Source organism: Narcine bancroftii, chromosome 6, assembly GCF_036971445.1.
Source record: "Narcine bancroftii isolate sNarBan1 chromosome 6, sNarBan1.hap1, whole genome shotgun sequence".
Taxonomy (NCBI): domain Eukaryota; kingdom Metazoa; phylum Chordata; class Chondrichthyes; order Torpediniformes; family Narcinidae; genus Narcine; species Narcine bancroftii.
Window position 1 is genome coordinate 92718249 of NC_091474.1, and position 17030 is coordinate 92735278.

Sequence of the window (17030 nt, forward strand, 5' to 3'; positions counted from 1 at the left end):
TGCAAGCTCACACCAAGACACAAGAGAAACTTGTGCGTGAACTACTCTTTGCAGACGATGCCGCTTTAGTTGCCCATTCAGAGCCAGCTCTTCAGCGCTTGACGTCCTGCTTTGCGGAAACTGCCAAAATGTTTGGCCTGGAAGTCAGCCTGAAGAAAACGGAGGTCCTCCATCAGCCAGCTCCCCACCATGATTACCAGCACCCCCACATCTCCATCGGGCACACAAAACTCAAAACGGTCAACCAGTTTACCTATCTCGGCTGCACCATTTCATCAGATGCAAGGATCGACAATGAGATAGACAACAGACTCGCCAAGGCAAATAGCACCTTTGGAAGACTACACAAAAGAGTCTGGAAAAACAACCAACTGAAAAACCTCACAAAGATAAGCGTATACAGAGCCGTTGTCATACCCACACTCCTGTTCGGCTCCGAATCATGGGTCCTCTACCGGCACCACCTACGGCTCCTAGAACGCTTCCACCAGCGTTGTCTCCGCTCCATCCTCAACATCCATTGGAGCGCTTACATCCCTAACGTCGAAGTACTCGAGATGGCAGAGGTCGACAGCATCGAGTCCACGCTGCTGAAGATCCAGCTGCGCTGGATGGGTCACGTCTCCAGAATGGAGGACCATCGCCTTCCCAAGATCGTGTTATATGGCGAGCTCTCCACTGGCCACTGTGACAGAGGTGCACCAAAGAAAAGGTACAAGGACTGCCTAAAGAAATCTCTTGGTGCCTGCCACATTGACCACCGCCAGTGGGCTGATATCGCCTCAAACCGTGCATCTTGGCGCCTCACAGTTTGGCGGGCAGCAACCTCCTTTGAAGAAGACCGCAGAGCCTACCTCACTGACAAAAGGCAAAGGAGGAAAAACCCAACACCCAACCCCAACCCACCAATTTTCCCCTGCAACCGCTGCAATCGTGTCTGCCTGTCCCGCATCGGACTTGTCAGCCACAAACGAGCCTGCAGCTGACGTGGACTTTTTACCCCCTCCATAAATCTTCGTCCGCGAAGCCAAGCCAAAGAAGACACAAGGTGATATGTGAGTGGAAGGAAAAAGTTGTTTAAAATCCACTTCTATAGATCAATACTTGTAGTACATTTTCCCACACTTTTTTGTGTGTGTATGTTTTATTAAATTGTGCATGTTTTATCCCACACTTCTTTATACATTGTGTGCATGTGTTTTAGCTATGATTTTCTCACTCTTCTATTAGTTATGTGTTAATAAAAGTAATGTTTGATAGCAAACCATTGTATCCAGACTCATCACTCATGGACCAGATACATTATCAACACAACAATGACTCGTGAGGGGACCGACAGCATTACTCACCATGATCACCCTAATTTCAACCTGGCATATAATACCAAGGGAATATTTTTGACCCATTTTTTCCGGAAATGCAAGTGGATCTACATGCCGTCAAATACGGTTGGTTCGCTGTGTAAAAAGACGCACTGACCCGGAAAAAATGATAGCTTTGATGTCGGTGTATCGAAGTCTCTTTGAAACGGAAAAATCACGCAAGTGCTATGTAAATGTTTTGGGTCGGGAGCTTCGCTGATGAGTTCTCTCCATGGATGCTGCCTGACTTGCTACCCTCTAACTTCTCTTGAATTTCATGGTGTCAACTATGATACAAGAAATTACATCACGTTATCCCGTCTGCTACGCTATTTACTGGTTTTATCTATAGTTTTGTTCCTCAAATAAACGCCCAAACTAATTAACATTTTTCTACACAAAAGGGTAAAATCTGAGAAAAAATTAAAATAATACTTTGCATCAATACAAAATTATCCAAATTGAAGACATTTAAGCTACTGCCACTATAAAAACAAATGAAACTTGTATGACATAATTAAAACCAAACTTGAATGGGTGTTTACCTGAAGTAGAAAGCAGTTGTGATTATAATCAGCACAAGGATACAGACAACCAGAGAGATTAACAGACCTAACCGGTGGACATCACCTTCAAATAGTCCATCTGTTTGTAATGAAAGACCAGATTAAAAAAAATCAAATGCCAACAATTCCAGCTCGAGTAAATATCCATCAAAATTGGAAAAGATTTAACCTACGTAAGTAATCTCACATCAGAAACCACCTTCTAATATTCACGAAAGTGCTCAGCACAAAAAGTTCAGAACAGCTGGTGGGAAAACAACTTTAAGGGGTGCTTGAATTAATAGTCAGTAGGGTAGTCCTTACATGATTCTGCTAAGAAATGTAAACATTTATTATTAAAATGAATGAATGACAAGATGTGCCCATACTAATTTGAGAAAAAGTTTGGTTTATAATTTAGGAAAGAACAGAACCTTTACTATCATTTTGTTGTTTATGCAGAGATAATTCATGTAATATTAGAAGTTATGCCAGCTTGGTCCATCACAAGTTCCTAGATTCATTTTTATAAAGGTAATTGCTGATGTAATCCTCATTACTATAGTTAGAGCACGCTGTGTAACACTTCAGTTTGTAACACAGTCATTCTTTTGACCCAACCAACTCGACGTCTGTGCTTCAGGAACTATTGCTAAGTATCATTAATTGACTTTAATGATTATAAAATAAAATTCTGATTCAAATTATATCCATGCATCTTGGTTTAAGAATGGAGGGGCCTGAGGGGCCATTCAGAGGGTGATCCATATCTGGAGTGAGCTGTCAGAAGAAGCCATAGAAAGGGGTATATTTTCATCGTTTAAAATACATTTGGACAGAAGGGCTTAGATGCAAAGATCAAATGCAGGTAAATGGGACCACCCCAGAATACCAGGTTGGTCGGTATGATGAGTTGGGCTGTGTGACTAAACAACACGATACTACAAACCCTGTGTCAGTGCGCTTCAGTCAAATATGGCACAGGCAGCATATTTATCACATTTCAAAACAGTGCAATATCGAACATTGCAACAGCAATGGGCAGAGTTGATTACTACATGTATTACAAATGATTTCAGCTGAATGGAAACTAAAGTAGTAACAGTATAAACCATAAACATCAGCCTGCCTTGAATCATCAGATTTATTGTCATGTAATGAAACAGAATTGTAATACTATCTGAAATTGCTTTTAGTCTGCTATAAAGCAGACAATGATTTGCCATCAGCATTGCCTGGCGCCCCCAAAGTGCTCTAGTGCAGTTAACTGAGGTTTCTAGTTAATAACAGGTGGGGAAATTGATATTTTCAACAAAATTAAGAAATTAATATCAAGCTTCAGAAACATTTCAACTCAATTATGAGTAAAAAATCCTAACTTGAATGAGATATTTACCACTATTCAAATTAAAATTTTTATATGCTAAACAGGTTAGAACTTTATTCCCTGGAGCTTGGAAGAATGAAAGGAGATTTGATAGAGGGAGTTAAAATTATGAGGGGGATAGACAGAGTAAATGTAGATCGGCTTTTTTCCACTGAAGATAGATGTGATACAAACCAGAGGACATGGGTTAAGGATGAAAGGCGAAAAGTTTATGGGGAACTTCTTTGCACAAAGAATAGTGGGAGTGCAGAATGAGCAGTCAGGCTGAAATGGTGAATGCGGACTCGATTTTAACACTTAAGAGGTACATGGATGGGAGAGGTCTGGAGGGCTACGGACTGGGGGCAGGCAAAAAAAAATGGTTCAGCACAGACTAGAAGGGCCAAAGGTACCTGTTTCTGTCTGTACTGTAATGTTCTATAATTCTAACAATAAAGTTTTCCTAACAAGCCAGAAAAGTTCATGCATCTAGAATTGCAACTCAACCCATAGTTTACCTGTGTTAGTAATTGGAATAAGGGTTGGATGCAAGTCCTTGTTGCAAAAGTCTGTCTTGCAGCATTCAATTGTCCTCCGTTTTCTCACTTTTGTTGAATCCTGCAGAATGAAGAAAACATAAAATTGATGATTGATGCACTTGCAAGTTCCAAACAAATAAAAAAACTTTGGCAAGTTACTGAAATATGTTTACATGCCATGCATGTAGAATACAAGTTAATGACTGACAGATGAACGTTTTATATCCTCTGAGAATATAAAATTTTAGTCAAAAGAACTTTATTTTTTTTCCCCGTGTTAATTTCAGCAATTTAAAATGGTATTTTCATATTATGTGTGCACAGTAATCAACAAATTATTACACAAGTACAGTTGGGTATGCCCCCTATCACACAAGACAAAGGCAGCAGGCATATATATGAAATTTCTTTCCATCTGATATGAACTATGTCACCATTCCTTACCACACAATGGGAATTCCTTTGCTCAAAGTATTTTTTTAAGGAAGAACCACCTTCTCAAAGGCAATTAAAATTCAACAACAATGAAAGAACCCAAACTTATTTATAGATTAATTTGAACACCTGACAATAATTATTACTTGCATCAAATCTCCATTTTTTTATGACATTGCCATTCTAAAAAAAAGGCCTCCTATGCTTGTGTCCTTAATGGAATAACAATGTTCAACGGTAAAACCTGTGCATTGCCACCACAAATAGAACTTCCATACAATTAAAGACCTTATTAATGTAACAGAATAAGCATATCCAGAAGGAACAGAAGACTGAACTTGCTCCGTGATATTGGAGCCACTGCAGGAGAACACTTCGGATAAGTATGCAACATAAGAGAGTCAATTAGGGCCTACATGAAGCAACTGTGCAATCCCACCAACCGCACTCCACCCTTGGGTTTAAACAACTCAATCAGACAAACATTAAAAAGGCAAGTGCTTGCTCAATTAGAACGAGCCAGTGAGGTCTTATGACAGGTTCTTAAATTTAAATTTTTGTTTTAGACATACAGCACAGAAACAGGCCATTTTGGCCCACGAGTCCGTGCTACCCAATTTACAGCCCATTAACCTATACCCGCCCTGTACACTTTGAATGGTGTGAGGAAACCAAAGCCCCCGGCGAAAACCCACGCAGACATGGGGGCGAATGTACAAACTCCTTACAGACAGCATGGGATTTGAATCCTAGTCCTGATTGCTGGCGCTTAAGTGCATTGTGCTAACCACTATGCCAATTGTGTCACCCACAATCCTGCACCATAATATCGTCATGTTAGAATTGAATTTGAAGGTGCACTATTAGTACAGTTGAAAATTTTCACTCACTTAAATCAATAGATAAATGTTTTCATTTAATTAATGATAAATTCTGTAAAATCTGAATAAATAACTAATTTTGTTTTCTTTTAAGATTTTTAAAAAAATTTTCACACTATGAACCATATTAACCAAAATACACACAAACATTTCCCTCTTGAATATACACAGTGTCATTTTCTCCCCTTTTACCCCCTTCCTTTCCCTCTCCCCTTCCAACCCCCTCAAAACCCATTAAAGATATCTTAATTGTGCTGCTCTATAATAATTCTTAAAGTTTGGTATCTGCAAACCACTTTGTTTGTACCATTCTGTTAATTTATCTAGCGCTATCCTCGGTTTCCCCCCTTTCCATAAGAATTTCCTTATTATTTTCTTTAGCTCATTGAAGAATTTCTCTGTTAAGGGAATTGGTAATGATTGAAATAGGTATTGTATCCTTGGGAAGATATTCATTTTAATGCAATTTACCCTTCCTATCAGTGTTAGTGATAAATCTTTCCAATGTTCTAAGTCATCCTGTAATTTTTTCATTAATGGCTAATAATTTAATTTGTATAGATGGCTTAGATTATTATCTAGTCTAATACCTAGGTATTGGATTGCTTGTGTTTGCCATTTAAATGGTGATTCTTTTTTAAACTTTGTGAAATCCGCATTGTTCATTGGCATCGCTTCACTTTTATTTGCATTGATCTTGTAACCCGATATTTCTCCATATTCCTTCAATTTTTTATGTAGTTCTTTTATTGATATTTCTGGTTCTGTTAAGTATACTATGATGTCATCTGCAAATAGACTGATTTTATATTCCTTCTTTTTTATTTTTATCCCTTTTATTTTATTTTCTGTTCTTATCAGTTCTGCCAATGCTTCTATTACTAAGGCGAACAATGAGGGGGATAATGAACATCCCTGCCTAGTTGACCTGCTTAATTTAAACTGGATCGATATATATCCATTTACTGTCACCTTCGCCATTGGACCCTTATATAATGCATTAATCCAATTAATAAATTTCTCCTCTCTAATTTTGTTTTCTTGAATTGAAAATTGGGTAGTACAGTTGGTTTAACTCAATATTCCTCACTGAGTTAGGCCGAGCTCATGGAAGTCCCTTATTTGTCGATTATTAATAAATCTTGTAGAAAATCTCAGGGGACTTGAGATACCTTTTTGCCACTTCAAACTGATCAACAAAAACCATGATGAAATTACATCAACAGCTGTTGGCCTGAAATTCCTCCCAAAAAGTGGAACTGTACTAAGTGTGCTTGTAATTTAAGTAAAACTGTATAATCAAAATGACCACACTATAAACAATGAGACCAGAGTACTGTAAAGAAAATTCAAGAGGCCTGGAGCATATTTCTGCACAAATTCCTAGACAATTTGTGTAACTATTATTTATCAAAATAAAAATATTTGTTTAAGGAATACTTTCCAGATTGCATAATTATGTTTTAAAATGGTCTGACTCATCCTCGAGATTTCATGGCCACTGAGATTTTCTACAGGATTTATTAATAATCTACAAACGAGGGACTTCCATTAGCTTGGCCAAACTCAGTGAGGAATGTCGAGTTAAACTAACTGCACTTGCTAATTTTCAATTCAAGTCAACAAAATTAGTTATTTATTCTAATTTTACAGAATATATCATTAATAAAATGAAAACATTTATCTGTTGATTTAATTGAGTGGAAATTTTCAACTGCACCAATTTAAATCCAGCTTAGAAATTGGTCCTTCAGCCCAGCTTGTCTGAATTGCCCTCAAGCATTCATTATACCACTCTGACATTCACTCTATTTTATTCTCCTGATTAACTCACTCCTCAGATTCCATTACCTGAAGGTAATATATCTACCAATCTGCAAACCTTTCCAAAGACGTTGGAAAAAGCCCAGTCACAGGGAGAAAATGAAAACGTCACACGTCAGGACTGGAAAGTCCACTTCTGAGGCTCCACTGACCTGGGTTCAAATCGTGACCTCTAGTTTAACAGTCTTGCTCTTTTAAACAGTGCCATGGATTCTTCACTTAATCAAGCAGATGGGACTGTTATCTTAGAATGGCAGGGCCTCCAAATATGCAGACCTTCTATACCATACTTTTTCAAAACAATAATGAAGCACCATTACTAATGATACATAAGAATATAAGAAATAGGAGCAGGAGTCGGCCATCCAGCCCATCAAGTCTGCTCTGCCATTCAATAAGATCATGGCTGATCTGATCATTGACTCAACCTGCTTTTTCCTCAAATCCCTTAATTCCTTTTTTATGTAAAAATCTATCTCACTGAACCTGTTTAATGAAGTAGCCCCACTGCTTCCCTGGGCAGAGAATTCCACAGATTCACTACTCTCTGGGAAAATTTTTTTCCTCATCTCCTTCTTAAATCTACTCCTCTGTATCTTGAGGCTGTGTCTCCTAGTTCAAAATTCAAAGTTCATATTTATTCTCAGAGTACATACATGACATCACATATAACCCCGAGTTTCGATTTCCTGTGGGTCAGGCAGAATTTCTACTTATCGATGGTGCAAAAAAAAACTGTACGAGAAGGATACATATACAAATGAGAAAAATGTAAAGAAAGAACTGCAAACAAACTGTGCAATGCAGAAAAATAAATTTTCAATAATAAATATGCAAAGAAAGAGTCTTTAAATGGGTCTCTGATTGAATCTGTTGCTTAGGAGGCTGATGGTGGAGGGGTAGAAGCTGTTCCTGAATCTGGTGGTATAAGCCTTGTGGTACCTAGACCTTTTTCCTGGTGGCAGCAGTGAGAAAGAGCATGTCCAGGGTGGTATGGATCCTTGATGATTGCTGCTGCTTTCTGACGGCAGCATTCCCTGTAGATGTTCTCTATGCCGGGGGGGGGGGGGGGGGGGGAATTGTTTTACCTGTGACGTACTGGGCCATGTCTACTGCCTTTTACAGGGTTTTCTGCTTAGAGGTATTGGTGCCCTATACCAGCCCATGATGCAGCTGGTCAGCACTCTTTCGAATACACATCAGCAGGCTAGCCAAGGTTTTTAATGTCATACCAAACTCCTGAGGAAGTAGTTTCACATGTTAGATCCAGGAAAGGACTTCTGAGATTATGACTCCCAGGAATTTAAATGTGCTCACCCTCTCCACTTTGATTCCTCCTAATGATCACTGGATCGTCCACCTCTGGTTTCCCCTCCATCATCAGCTCCTTGGCTTGGTGAAGTTGAGTGCGAGGTTGTTGTTGGTGCACCATTCAGCCAAGTTTTCAATCTCCTTCCTGCATGCTGACTCATTGTCCCTTTTTATGCGAACCACTATTGTGGTATCGTCAGCAAATTTGTAAATAGAGCAGGGGGGCTAAGAAGGCAGCCCTGTGGTGCTCCAGTGGGGATTGCGGAGATGCGCTTACCACTCCTTACTGATTGTGGTCTGGCAGTGAGAAAATCAAGGATACAATTACACAGTGGGGTATTGGTACTGAGGCACAGGTCTTGGATCAGTTTTGAGGGGATGATGCATTGAATGCTGAACTGTAGTCGATAAAGAACATCCTGATGTTTGCCTCTTTGCTATCCAGGTGTTCCAGAGCTACAACATTCAACGGCATAAGCAACAATATACAATAGTTTATGGAATTTAGAGGTTAAATTTATGAAGGCTTGAGTTAAGTTTGGGAGGCGGTTAAAGAAATAGAAACAAAATACTGGAACTATTCATCATTTTATCACTGTCAGGTTTATTGAGTGCGTAAAATATACTGTGTGTGGTGGATTTCCACAGGAATTAAAGTGAATTGTCATACGTTTGATGGGGAAATATATTTTAGAAATGAGAATAACTCCAGAGACACTAAACGTGTTTCACGGAATTTATTTTAAAGATTACACAAAATATGTAAAGCCCCACTTTTTGGGATACTTTTCAGTTGATTTTTTAACATACAGGCCCTTCCAGCTCATGAGCCAAATATTCTAATTAACCTACAATCCCTGTACATTTTGAAGGGTGGAAGGAAACTGGACCACCCAGAGGAAACTCACACAGACATGGAGAGAACGTTTATATTCCTTACAAACAATGTTGGATTCGAACCCTGGTCGGTTATGCTAACCGCTACACTAACCGCGCTGCCCATTATCTTCATCATATGCAACTTGTGAAAATTCTTTCAGATGATGCATTTTATTACATTCCACAGTACTGAAATCTGTGGTGGCCCATAAATCATATCCTCCTCACTTGAAAATGACCCACTCAATCCTACTTTGTTTTCTGTTCGTTGACTGATCTTCAGTCCATAATACTATATTAGTCTCATTAGTGTTTACACTAATTTTGTTTAACGATCATATAGGACACAGTCTAAGGTCCTTCTAAATACACCACACAAACCCATTCACATTTATGTATTCTGCTGATTACAACCATAAACATGATTGTCCTTTCATAAATTCATGTAAATGTTCATCAATCCGTGTTATCACTCAGTAAATAATAGATTCCAGCAATTTCCTGACCACAGATATCAAGCTAACTAATCTATACTTATCTGTTTGTAAAGTCTCCCAGCATTCTTACACCGTGGAGTTGAATTTGCTATCTTCCAAGTTGTGGAACCCTTCTAGAATACATGGAATTTTAGAAGATGATAACCTTTGCATCCACTATTTCCAGACACCACCTTCAAAACCACGGGATGAAATTCATCAGTTCCATTGCTTTTCAGTCCCATTATTGTTTCAATACTATTTATTTATTCAAGCTCCTCACTTACTCTGTACCACACGCAGTTCTCCACTATTTATGGTGCACACTTGGTAAAGAAAGGTAAAATATTTCATTTCTTTATGTCTTATTCCTCTGATAGCTCAGTGATTAGAGCACTGGCCTTGTAAATAAGGGCCACGAGTTTGATCCTCTTTGGGGCCTCATTTATGTGAGGGGTACTTAACAAAGTGAAGGGGAGACAGACAAAGTTAAAGAATTTCATGATTGTTACATTGTAAATGTAGTAATGGAATCTTTACCGTTACTTTTTTAATCTCTCCTTTTGCGGTCCACAAGGGGCCACATCAACTTTTGCTATTCTTTTCACTTAATATATTTATAGGACTGTTCTAATTTTTTGTTTTGCATGACAACTCTGCTCAGCTTAGGATAGTGTCACGGAACATACTCGATGGGCCAACTGGCCTATTTCTGTTCCTTTATCTTGTGAACTCTTGATTTCTATGCTCCTTTGCCCTGGCCCTCATCGCTTGAATTCTGGAATTTCTCCAATGATCAAGATTGCTGCTTTTTTGGCAACACAGTAAAAAATTTCCTTTGACAATACTATCTTTAACTAAATTGATATTGCTGGAACACTTTTCACGATGAAACCTTTTCCCTTGAAAGTTATATTTTAATTCTTCAAAATGTTAAGTGCCAAGCTTTTAATGCAATTTACAAATCCATCTCAGCCAACTTATCCATTTGTAGTTTAAATGATTAAGATTTAGAATGTTGGTTTCATACTGAAATTTAAATTTTTATTTCAGATTATCACGACCTAAAGGGTCTTTAACTCCCAGCTCATCATTAACATGTTTTCAGATCTAAAACACCTGTTCCCTCAATGGATGCACAACTTACTGATCAAGAAAATCATCTCTTGTACACGCCACTAATTTGTGATCCACAGTATCACTGCTAATTCCTGAATGCCCTTGTTGTTGATTGGTTACTGGTCATTTTTATTACAATATTTTTTATTTCCACTCCCATGCCACCTTAAGTAATCCCTTACTAATCAGAGTTCCTATGGCACAGGGATTACTTAAAGTGATATTGGAGTGGAAAGAAAAAGTTTGAAAATCACTGGTCAAAGCAAATCTTAAGGGATTAAGATTAGCCCTCACCCTAATGCTGCCTCCTTGCTGGTGCCAATTATGGTGGAATTCAGTGCACGCACAGTGAATTCCCTGCAGCTCCTATTGGTGAGAAGTCAACAGATAATTTGTGAGCAACTATTGAATGAAAATGATCCTCTCTGGTCCTTGATTTCAGATTTTATTGTCAGAGTTCATACATGACAACCCTGAGATTCTTTTTCCCGCGGGCGAGGAAAAAACTGCAATGTACACATGTAAACAAAGAAATGAAAACAAACTGACAGTGAAATACAGAGATGAAAATATGAACAATAAAGTTCAAAAGTAAGAGTTTTTGAATGAGTCCCTGATTGAGATTGTTGTGAGGAGTCTGATGGTGGAGGGGTAGCAGCTGTTCCGGAAAATGGGTGGTGCAAGTTTATTGGCACCTAGACTTCTTTCCTGATGGTAGCAGCAAGAACAGACCCTGTGCTGGGTGGTGTGGATCCGACGGCAGTGTCCCCCGTAGATATTCTCAATGGTTTTGTCTGTGATGCCCTGGGCTGTTCATTTGAAAGGCTTTACACTCAGGGGTATTGGTGTCCCTATACTAGACCGTGATGCAACCGGTCAGCTCACATTCCACCACGCATTTGTAGGGTTACAGATGTCATACCAAACCTCTGCAAACTCCTGAGGAAGGAAAGGCACTGACGTACTTTCTTCACGATGTCATTTGTGTGTTGGGTCCAACAAAGACAGTCTGAGATAGTGACTCCCAATACCTTAATTTGGCTCACAAAGTCATAGCTGATTTTATTGTAGTGATATTTGCACCTCTCCTAGCCTTTTGAGGGCATTTTGATGGAGATGACACAGCAAGTCAGTTGATCAATCCAGCTGTCATTGCTACATGTCACGGTGGGAACAAGACTAAATAATTACCTGTGTTAAGATAACTCAGCACATCCATGCATATTCTCTGAAGTAAGGTACCAAGTAATATTTAACCCTCATAAATTACTTAAATGAAGGTAAAATTGGGATCAAAATACAGATCAAATTGGCATCACATTAAATAATAAAGTTACATATACTGTAAAACAATGTTGTAGTTAAATTATAGGCTTACCTTGCACTGGAAATCTGCTCCTTCTAACCTCATGCAGCCAGAGCCAAGGGTAATTTCTCCATTTTCATCCTCTTCAATAATAGCAAAACAATTTCCATTTGTTCTGTTTTATAACAATAAATTTGTAAGATGAGATCATTAGTTTAGAATGGGTCATGGCTCTAAAGTTCTGAGCAAGCAAATCGCACAAACAATTCTATCGGCCGTTATTAAACCATAATTTGTGATGAGCTTGTCCAATGTCCTGCAGCAGTGGAAGAGAGATACTGGCTAAGATTTGCAGTGGGATTTATTACAGCTTACAGTACTAAGCCAACCTAAATTTGACTGGAGAATAGAGTCAAGGGATTTTTTTTAAATTTGGATGAAAATAAAAGAACATTTTTGGCAGTAATCACAGAAATAAATGAAAAATGATCAGTTAAAAGGACAGATTACAACTAATTCTTGTACTTTACTGACCCTGAGCAGACTTTCAACCAAGCATAGTTCTTTCTCATTAAAATATTTTGAGATAAGCATGCTAATAGCTTTGAAGAAATCCTTGAATGAATATAGTAAAAGAGTACTTTTAAATTAGATGTGGCATTTGCAGACATGTTTAGCCCCAATTCTGGAATCTTCTTTCATGCTTTTGGAGAATAAATGTTGCTTTATGAATGACTACTTCAGGAATTTCTGTTGGAATGATGAAAACACAATGAAAGTTCGAGATGTTGACTAAGGGAGGGCCCATCACTACTTCTCTCCCAACGCAAATGTTATCTGTCATAAGAGGACAGTTTACACATCTTTCCTCACTTAATTATTCTTCTTCCCAATCCTTTCCTTCAGATTCTAATTTTAATTCGTAACAGATGAAGACTGAGATCAGATTTCTCCTGGAGGAAATCAACACTATCTGAAATAAACTCCACCTTGCAGCCTTGCTGAATTAAAGTGATTAGCATTTCTACAGAAATTCAGTGAACAGGACAAGTTTGGTGGTAGCTTCAGATTTCAAGACTCTGGTCAGTTGAAAACACTCACCATTAATGGTGGAATGACAAAAATAAAAATGAGATTTCACATGCCACCATATTATTATGGAAGGTGAGTATGTCAATTAAGGAGTCGAAGAATACAGACATGCAATCAAGTCACAAAGCCTTTTCTCTGTGTTACATCACAGACCAGCAGCAATAGAAATTCTCCAAAAGACATTTTCTTTTGAAAAAATTAATAATTTCAATAACTACTAATAATTTAACAGCTAAACTGCATATTTGTGCATGTGTGTGTGTGTGTGAGAGAGAGAGAGAGAGAGAGAGAGAGAGAGAGAGAGAGAGAGAGAGAGAGAGTTTAAGCACAATTCTGGAAAGTCATTCCAAATTTCAGTCTTACAAGTCCATCGTTAAAAGGCATACTTTTAAACTGATGCCCAGAAGTAATCACGAAGGAGGTGGGAGAGACTGAGTGACTGGCCTGCAGAAAACTCACGAATCTTTGTCGAGTTTCTTGCTGAGAAATCTCCTTTCAGATGAACGGTTGTCACAACTCCCCTTTTCCTTGCATTTTGAGTGACTTCCACGAGGCTTCCATAACCTACACACAGGTCAATCGAAATGACCACTACTTTGGTCATGATCTAATGCAGCAATTCTTCTGCTTTCAAAACCCAGATACAGGTCAAGAAAAGCAACCTTTCCTTTGGTCCTGGTGGTTCAATAATTCCCCTGGCAGGGAGAATCTGCCGAATTGACCATTTCACACAGAGTCACTCCACCTCCATGTTCATCAGATGGCTGGCGGTCAATAATGAAATCTTGCTTCTTTAAGTATCCCACTCACATGAATCTCTCACCACCTGCTTTCCTGGATAAACAATCATTGTTCTTTCTCTTCCTCCAGAGCATCAACTTTGTTTCCAGTTTGCATTTGATGGTCCCATCCAGTCTCACCACAACTGTGAGACTGTATTAACCCTCAAAGTAACAGTCACACTAAATGAAATGGGAGCTCGTAATATCTGCAATATTCTCTACGAGACTGAACAAATTAAATCTCATGGCAGCACCGTTATCATTACACCACCCTGTTGAAATTACGATAAAGAATATCACTCCTCAATATATTCAATCGGTTGCCTAGTATATAAACATTATGTGCAGCCCACTGGCAAAACACAAACAGGTGCATTAGAGGTCTAAAACAAAATCTGCATTTGCACCGTTAAAATAATGAGTTTTAACTGCATAACAACAATTAAATTTAGGCCACAAGAGCACTGTCAAATCAGACTGCCATAATCAGGGTTAAAATAGGAACGTGACAACAGGAATCCTCAAAATAACACGGAAATGCATTTTCCAATTCAGTTAAGAGCAGTGACTTGAGAACCACAGCTACAGCAATGATTAAGTTATGCGGGCATAATTTTATAGATGAGCCTCAAGTGTAATTGCTCCACTTCCTGCTTGCGTAACATCGTATACATTTTCAATACTCCACAAACGAGGTGGAAATATTTTCTAATTACATAAAAAATAATGGAGAGATACTGATGGTTGCTTTTATTTACTCAGGTGAAACAATGAAAGTCTAACAGGAACACTGCACATATATTGTACTAGGTATATTTATCTTCACCAAAAGCATTGCAGAAAATATCAGTGCACTTTTCTTCCAAATTGACAGTAATTGCCTTACTTGCATGTATTGTTGCCTTCCTCAGTTGCACAGTGACCAGAACAGTAACAGTGAAGCCTTGGCTCTGCATCTTCAGGTGCTACTGTAACACCATTTGTCTTCATGCCTGTTCCCATTAGCATGTTGTCAGGATTCTGACCTTCAAGGATGGAACACAGAAATGGTTATTAGGACATGAAGATACTGTGAAACTTCAAATCACAGCATAGATTTCACACTTCATAAACATGGGTGCCATATTAATAGCCTTGATTTTACCAAACAAGGCCCACTCTCAGCATCTTGCATGGCTCTGAACTTAGCTTCCACACATCAGGGAGGATTAACATAATTGAACAATATGAGCCTGGCCACAGAACTTCCAATGATGTAACTGGAATCAGTCAATGCTTTCAACATTTACCAATGTTTCATATTCTCTCACATTTTAAAACGATGAAAACATCTAAAATAGGTTTACATAATTAACAAATATAAACAAATACAAATAATGAAAAATAAACTCCCTTCTTCCTTGTACAATGACATTTCCTACACAAATGAGTGGGTTCATGAATGTGGGGACCAATTCTGCTGCATGAAAACTGGTCAGTCTCTAAGTTCCATCTCAGCTGTTGGACTCCATGTGGAGTTCAGTGATGGAGCACAGTCAGGAAATTGCCAGGAGAGCTTAGCTAGCAAGTTTGAGACTTTTGCAGTCCAGGTGGAGCTGCCAGCAAAATGAGGGCCATCAATGCCCCACATTGTAGGTCCAACAAGTCACAGGTTCAAATGCATCTGGAAATTGAATCCAATAATTTGTGGGCTAACAGAGAATAGAGCTGCATGGTTTTCAAAATTAATTAATGCAATTAGCGGTTAGTGCAAGGCCTTTATAGCACCAGCGATCGGGTTCGAATCCTATGCTGTCTGTAAGGAGTTTGTACGTTCTCCCCGTGTCTGCGTGGGGGCTCCGGTTTCCTTCCACTGTTCGAAATGCACGGAAATGGAGTGTAAATTGGACCAAAATGGCTTGTTACCCTGATGTATATCTAAATTTTTTAAAAATTAATTTACATCCACGTAATAATTCTATACGACAGCCTCATACTGTATTAAGTGGTTGTTCAGTGAAGATTAGGGATGTGCAATAAACTGTGTTGATTTCATCCAGGGAACAAATATGAAGACACGCTAAGTGACAAGAATATATCAGGTCATTTGCTAAGTACCAATTATAAAAAAATCATTAGTAGTAAAAGATATTTGTGAATTCAATGGTTAACATCTCCAAACAATTTTAAAATGTAACACACACACCCCCACCAGACTCATTTCAATGGTAAATTTATTTCCAATAATGAAACACATTTATATTCAATGGAACATATCAGAAAAATGTTTTCGGAAGTACAGGATATTACTACGTAGTTTAAAATTTGCACACATTGCTCCGAATATTCTCGGAAACCATTAAAAGACAGGACATGGAACAAGCAACTCAAACGAATTGCTTCCTTTCATTGTTAAAATCTGAACTATCCAAGAACAATCACTTCCTCTAGGATTGTAAAAAAAAATTGGTTTAAAACAGCTTGTCCGACAAAAGATTAGAATCTTGAAACAAGAAGTCAGATTGGTCAGAAATAACAAAAAGCAAAGCCTTCCAAATCCCCAACAGCATTGGAGGAGATCTCGCATGTATTGAAATAGCAATGAGCCTACAGCACAAACCGATGAACCATTTCATAATTAAAAGTAGGATAGGAAGTACTTCTCAGGTAGTTAATCATTACCCATATGGGAATGGAAAGATCTGACAAAGGTACAAATCACTGCCTCAGTGTTACTAAAGGCAGTGCCATGAAGAGCCATTAAGCAGTATCCATTTACTTTCTCATGAAGAAAGAATATTGGAGCATGAAAGTCTTGATCATTTGCTACTGGTTGCTGAGATCATATTGATTAGGCAGAGAATTAATCAGGAATACTGCTTCGATCAATGGTACAAAAACAAAATAGATAATTTAACTAGGAAGGATGAAAAAAATACCAAAAATATTTTAGCTACGTTAAAGCAGCACAACATGTTAGCCACAGGATTCGTGTTTACTTCTTATTGGCATTAAGATGGGGTGTGTACAAACCTAATAAACCCTGTCAGTGTAATCTTGTTACAAGAGATCATGTTACAGTACTGATCTATTGCTAGATCAACTCCCAACTGCTGCCATTCAGCTTTGCAGTTA

At 38.4% G+C, this 17030-nt stretch overlaps 1 protein-coding gene across 6 annotated transcripts in view; it reads right to left on the reverse strand.

The window, feature by feature from the left end:
- bmpr1aa (bone morphogenetic protein receptor, type IAa) overlaps positions 1-17030 on the reverse strand; it is a 146511-nt gene that overhangs the window by 23782 nt on the left and 105699 nt on the right. For all 6 annotated transcript variants that reach the window (XM_069885749.1, XM_069885750.1, XM_069885754.1 and 3 more), the window contains 4 exons: positions 14803-14941; positions 12115-12217; positions 3791-3890; positions 1907-2006 (listed from right to left, as the gene is read on the reverse strand). In XM_069885749.1, coding sequence (XP_069741850.1) covers positions 1907-2006; positions 3791-3890; positions 12115-12217; positions 14803-14941 — 442 coding nt within the window. The remainder of the gene's footprint in view (positions 1-1906; positions 2007-3790; positions 3891-12114; positions 12218-14802; positions 14942-17030) is intronic.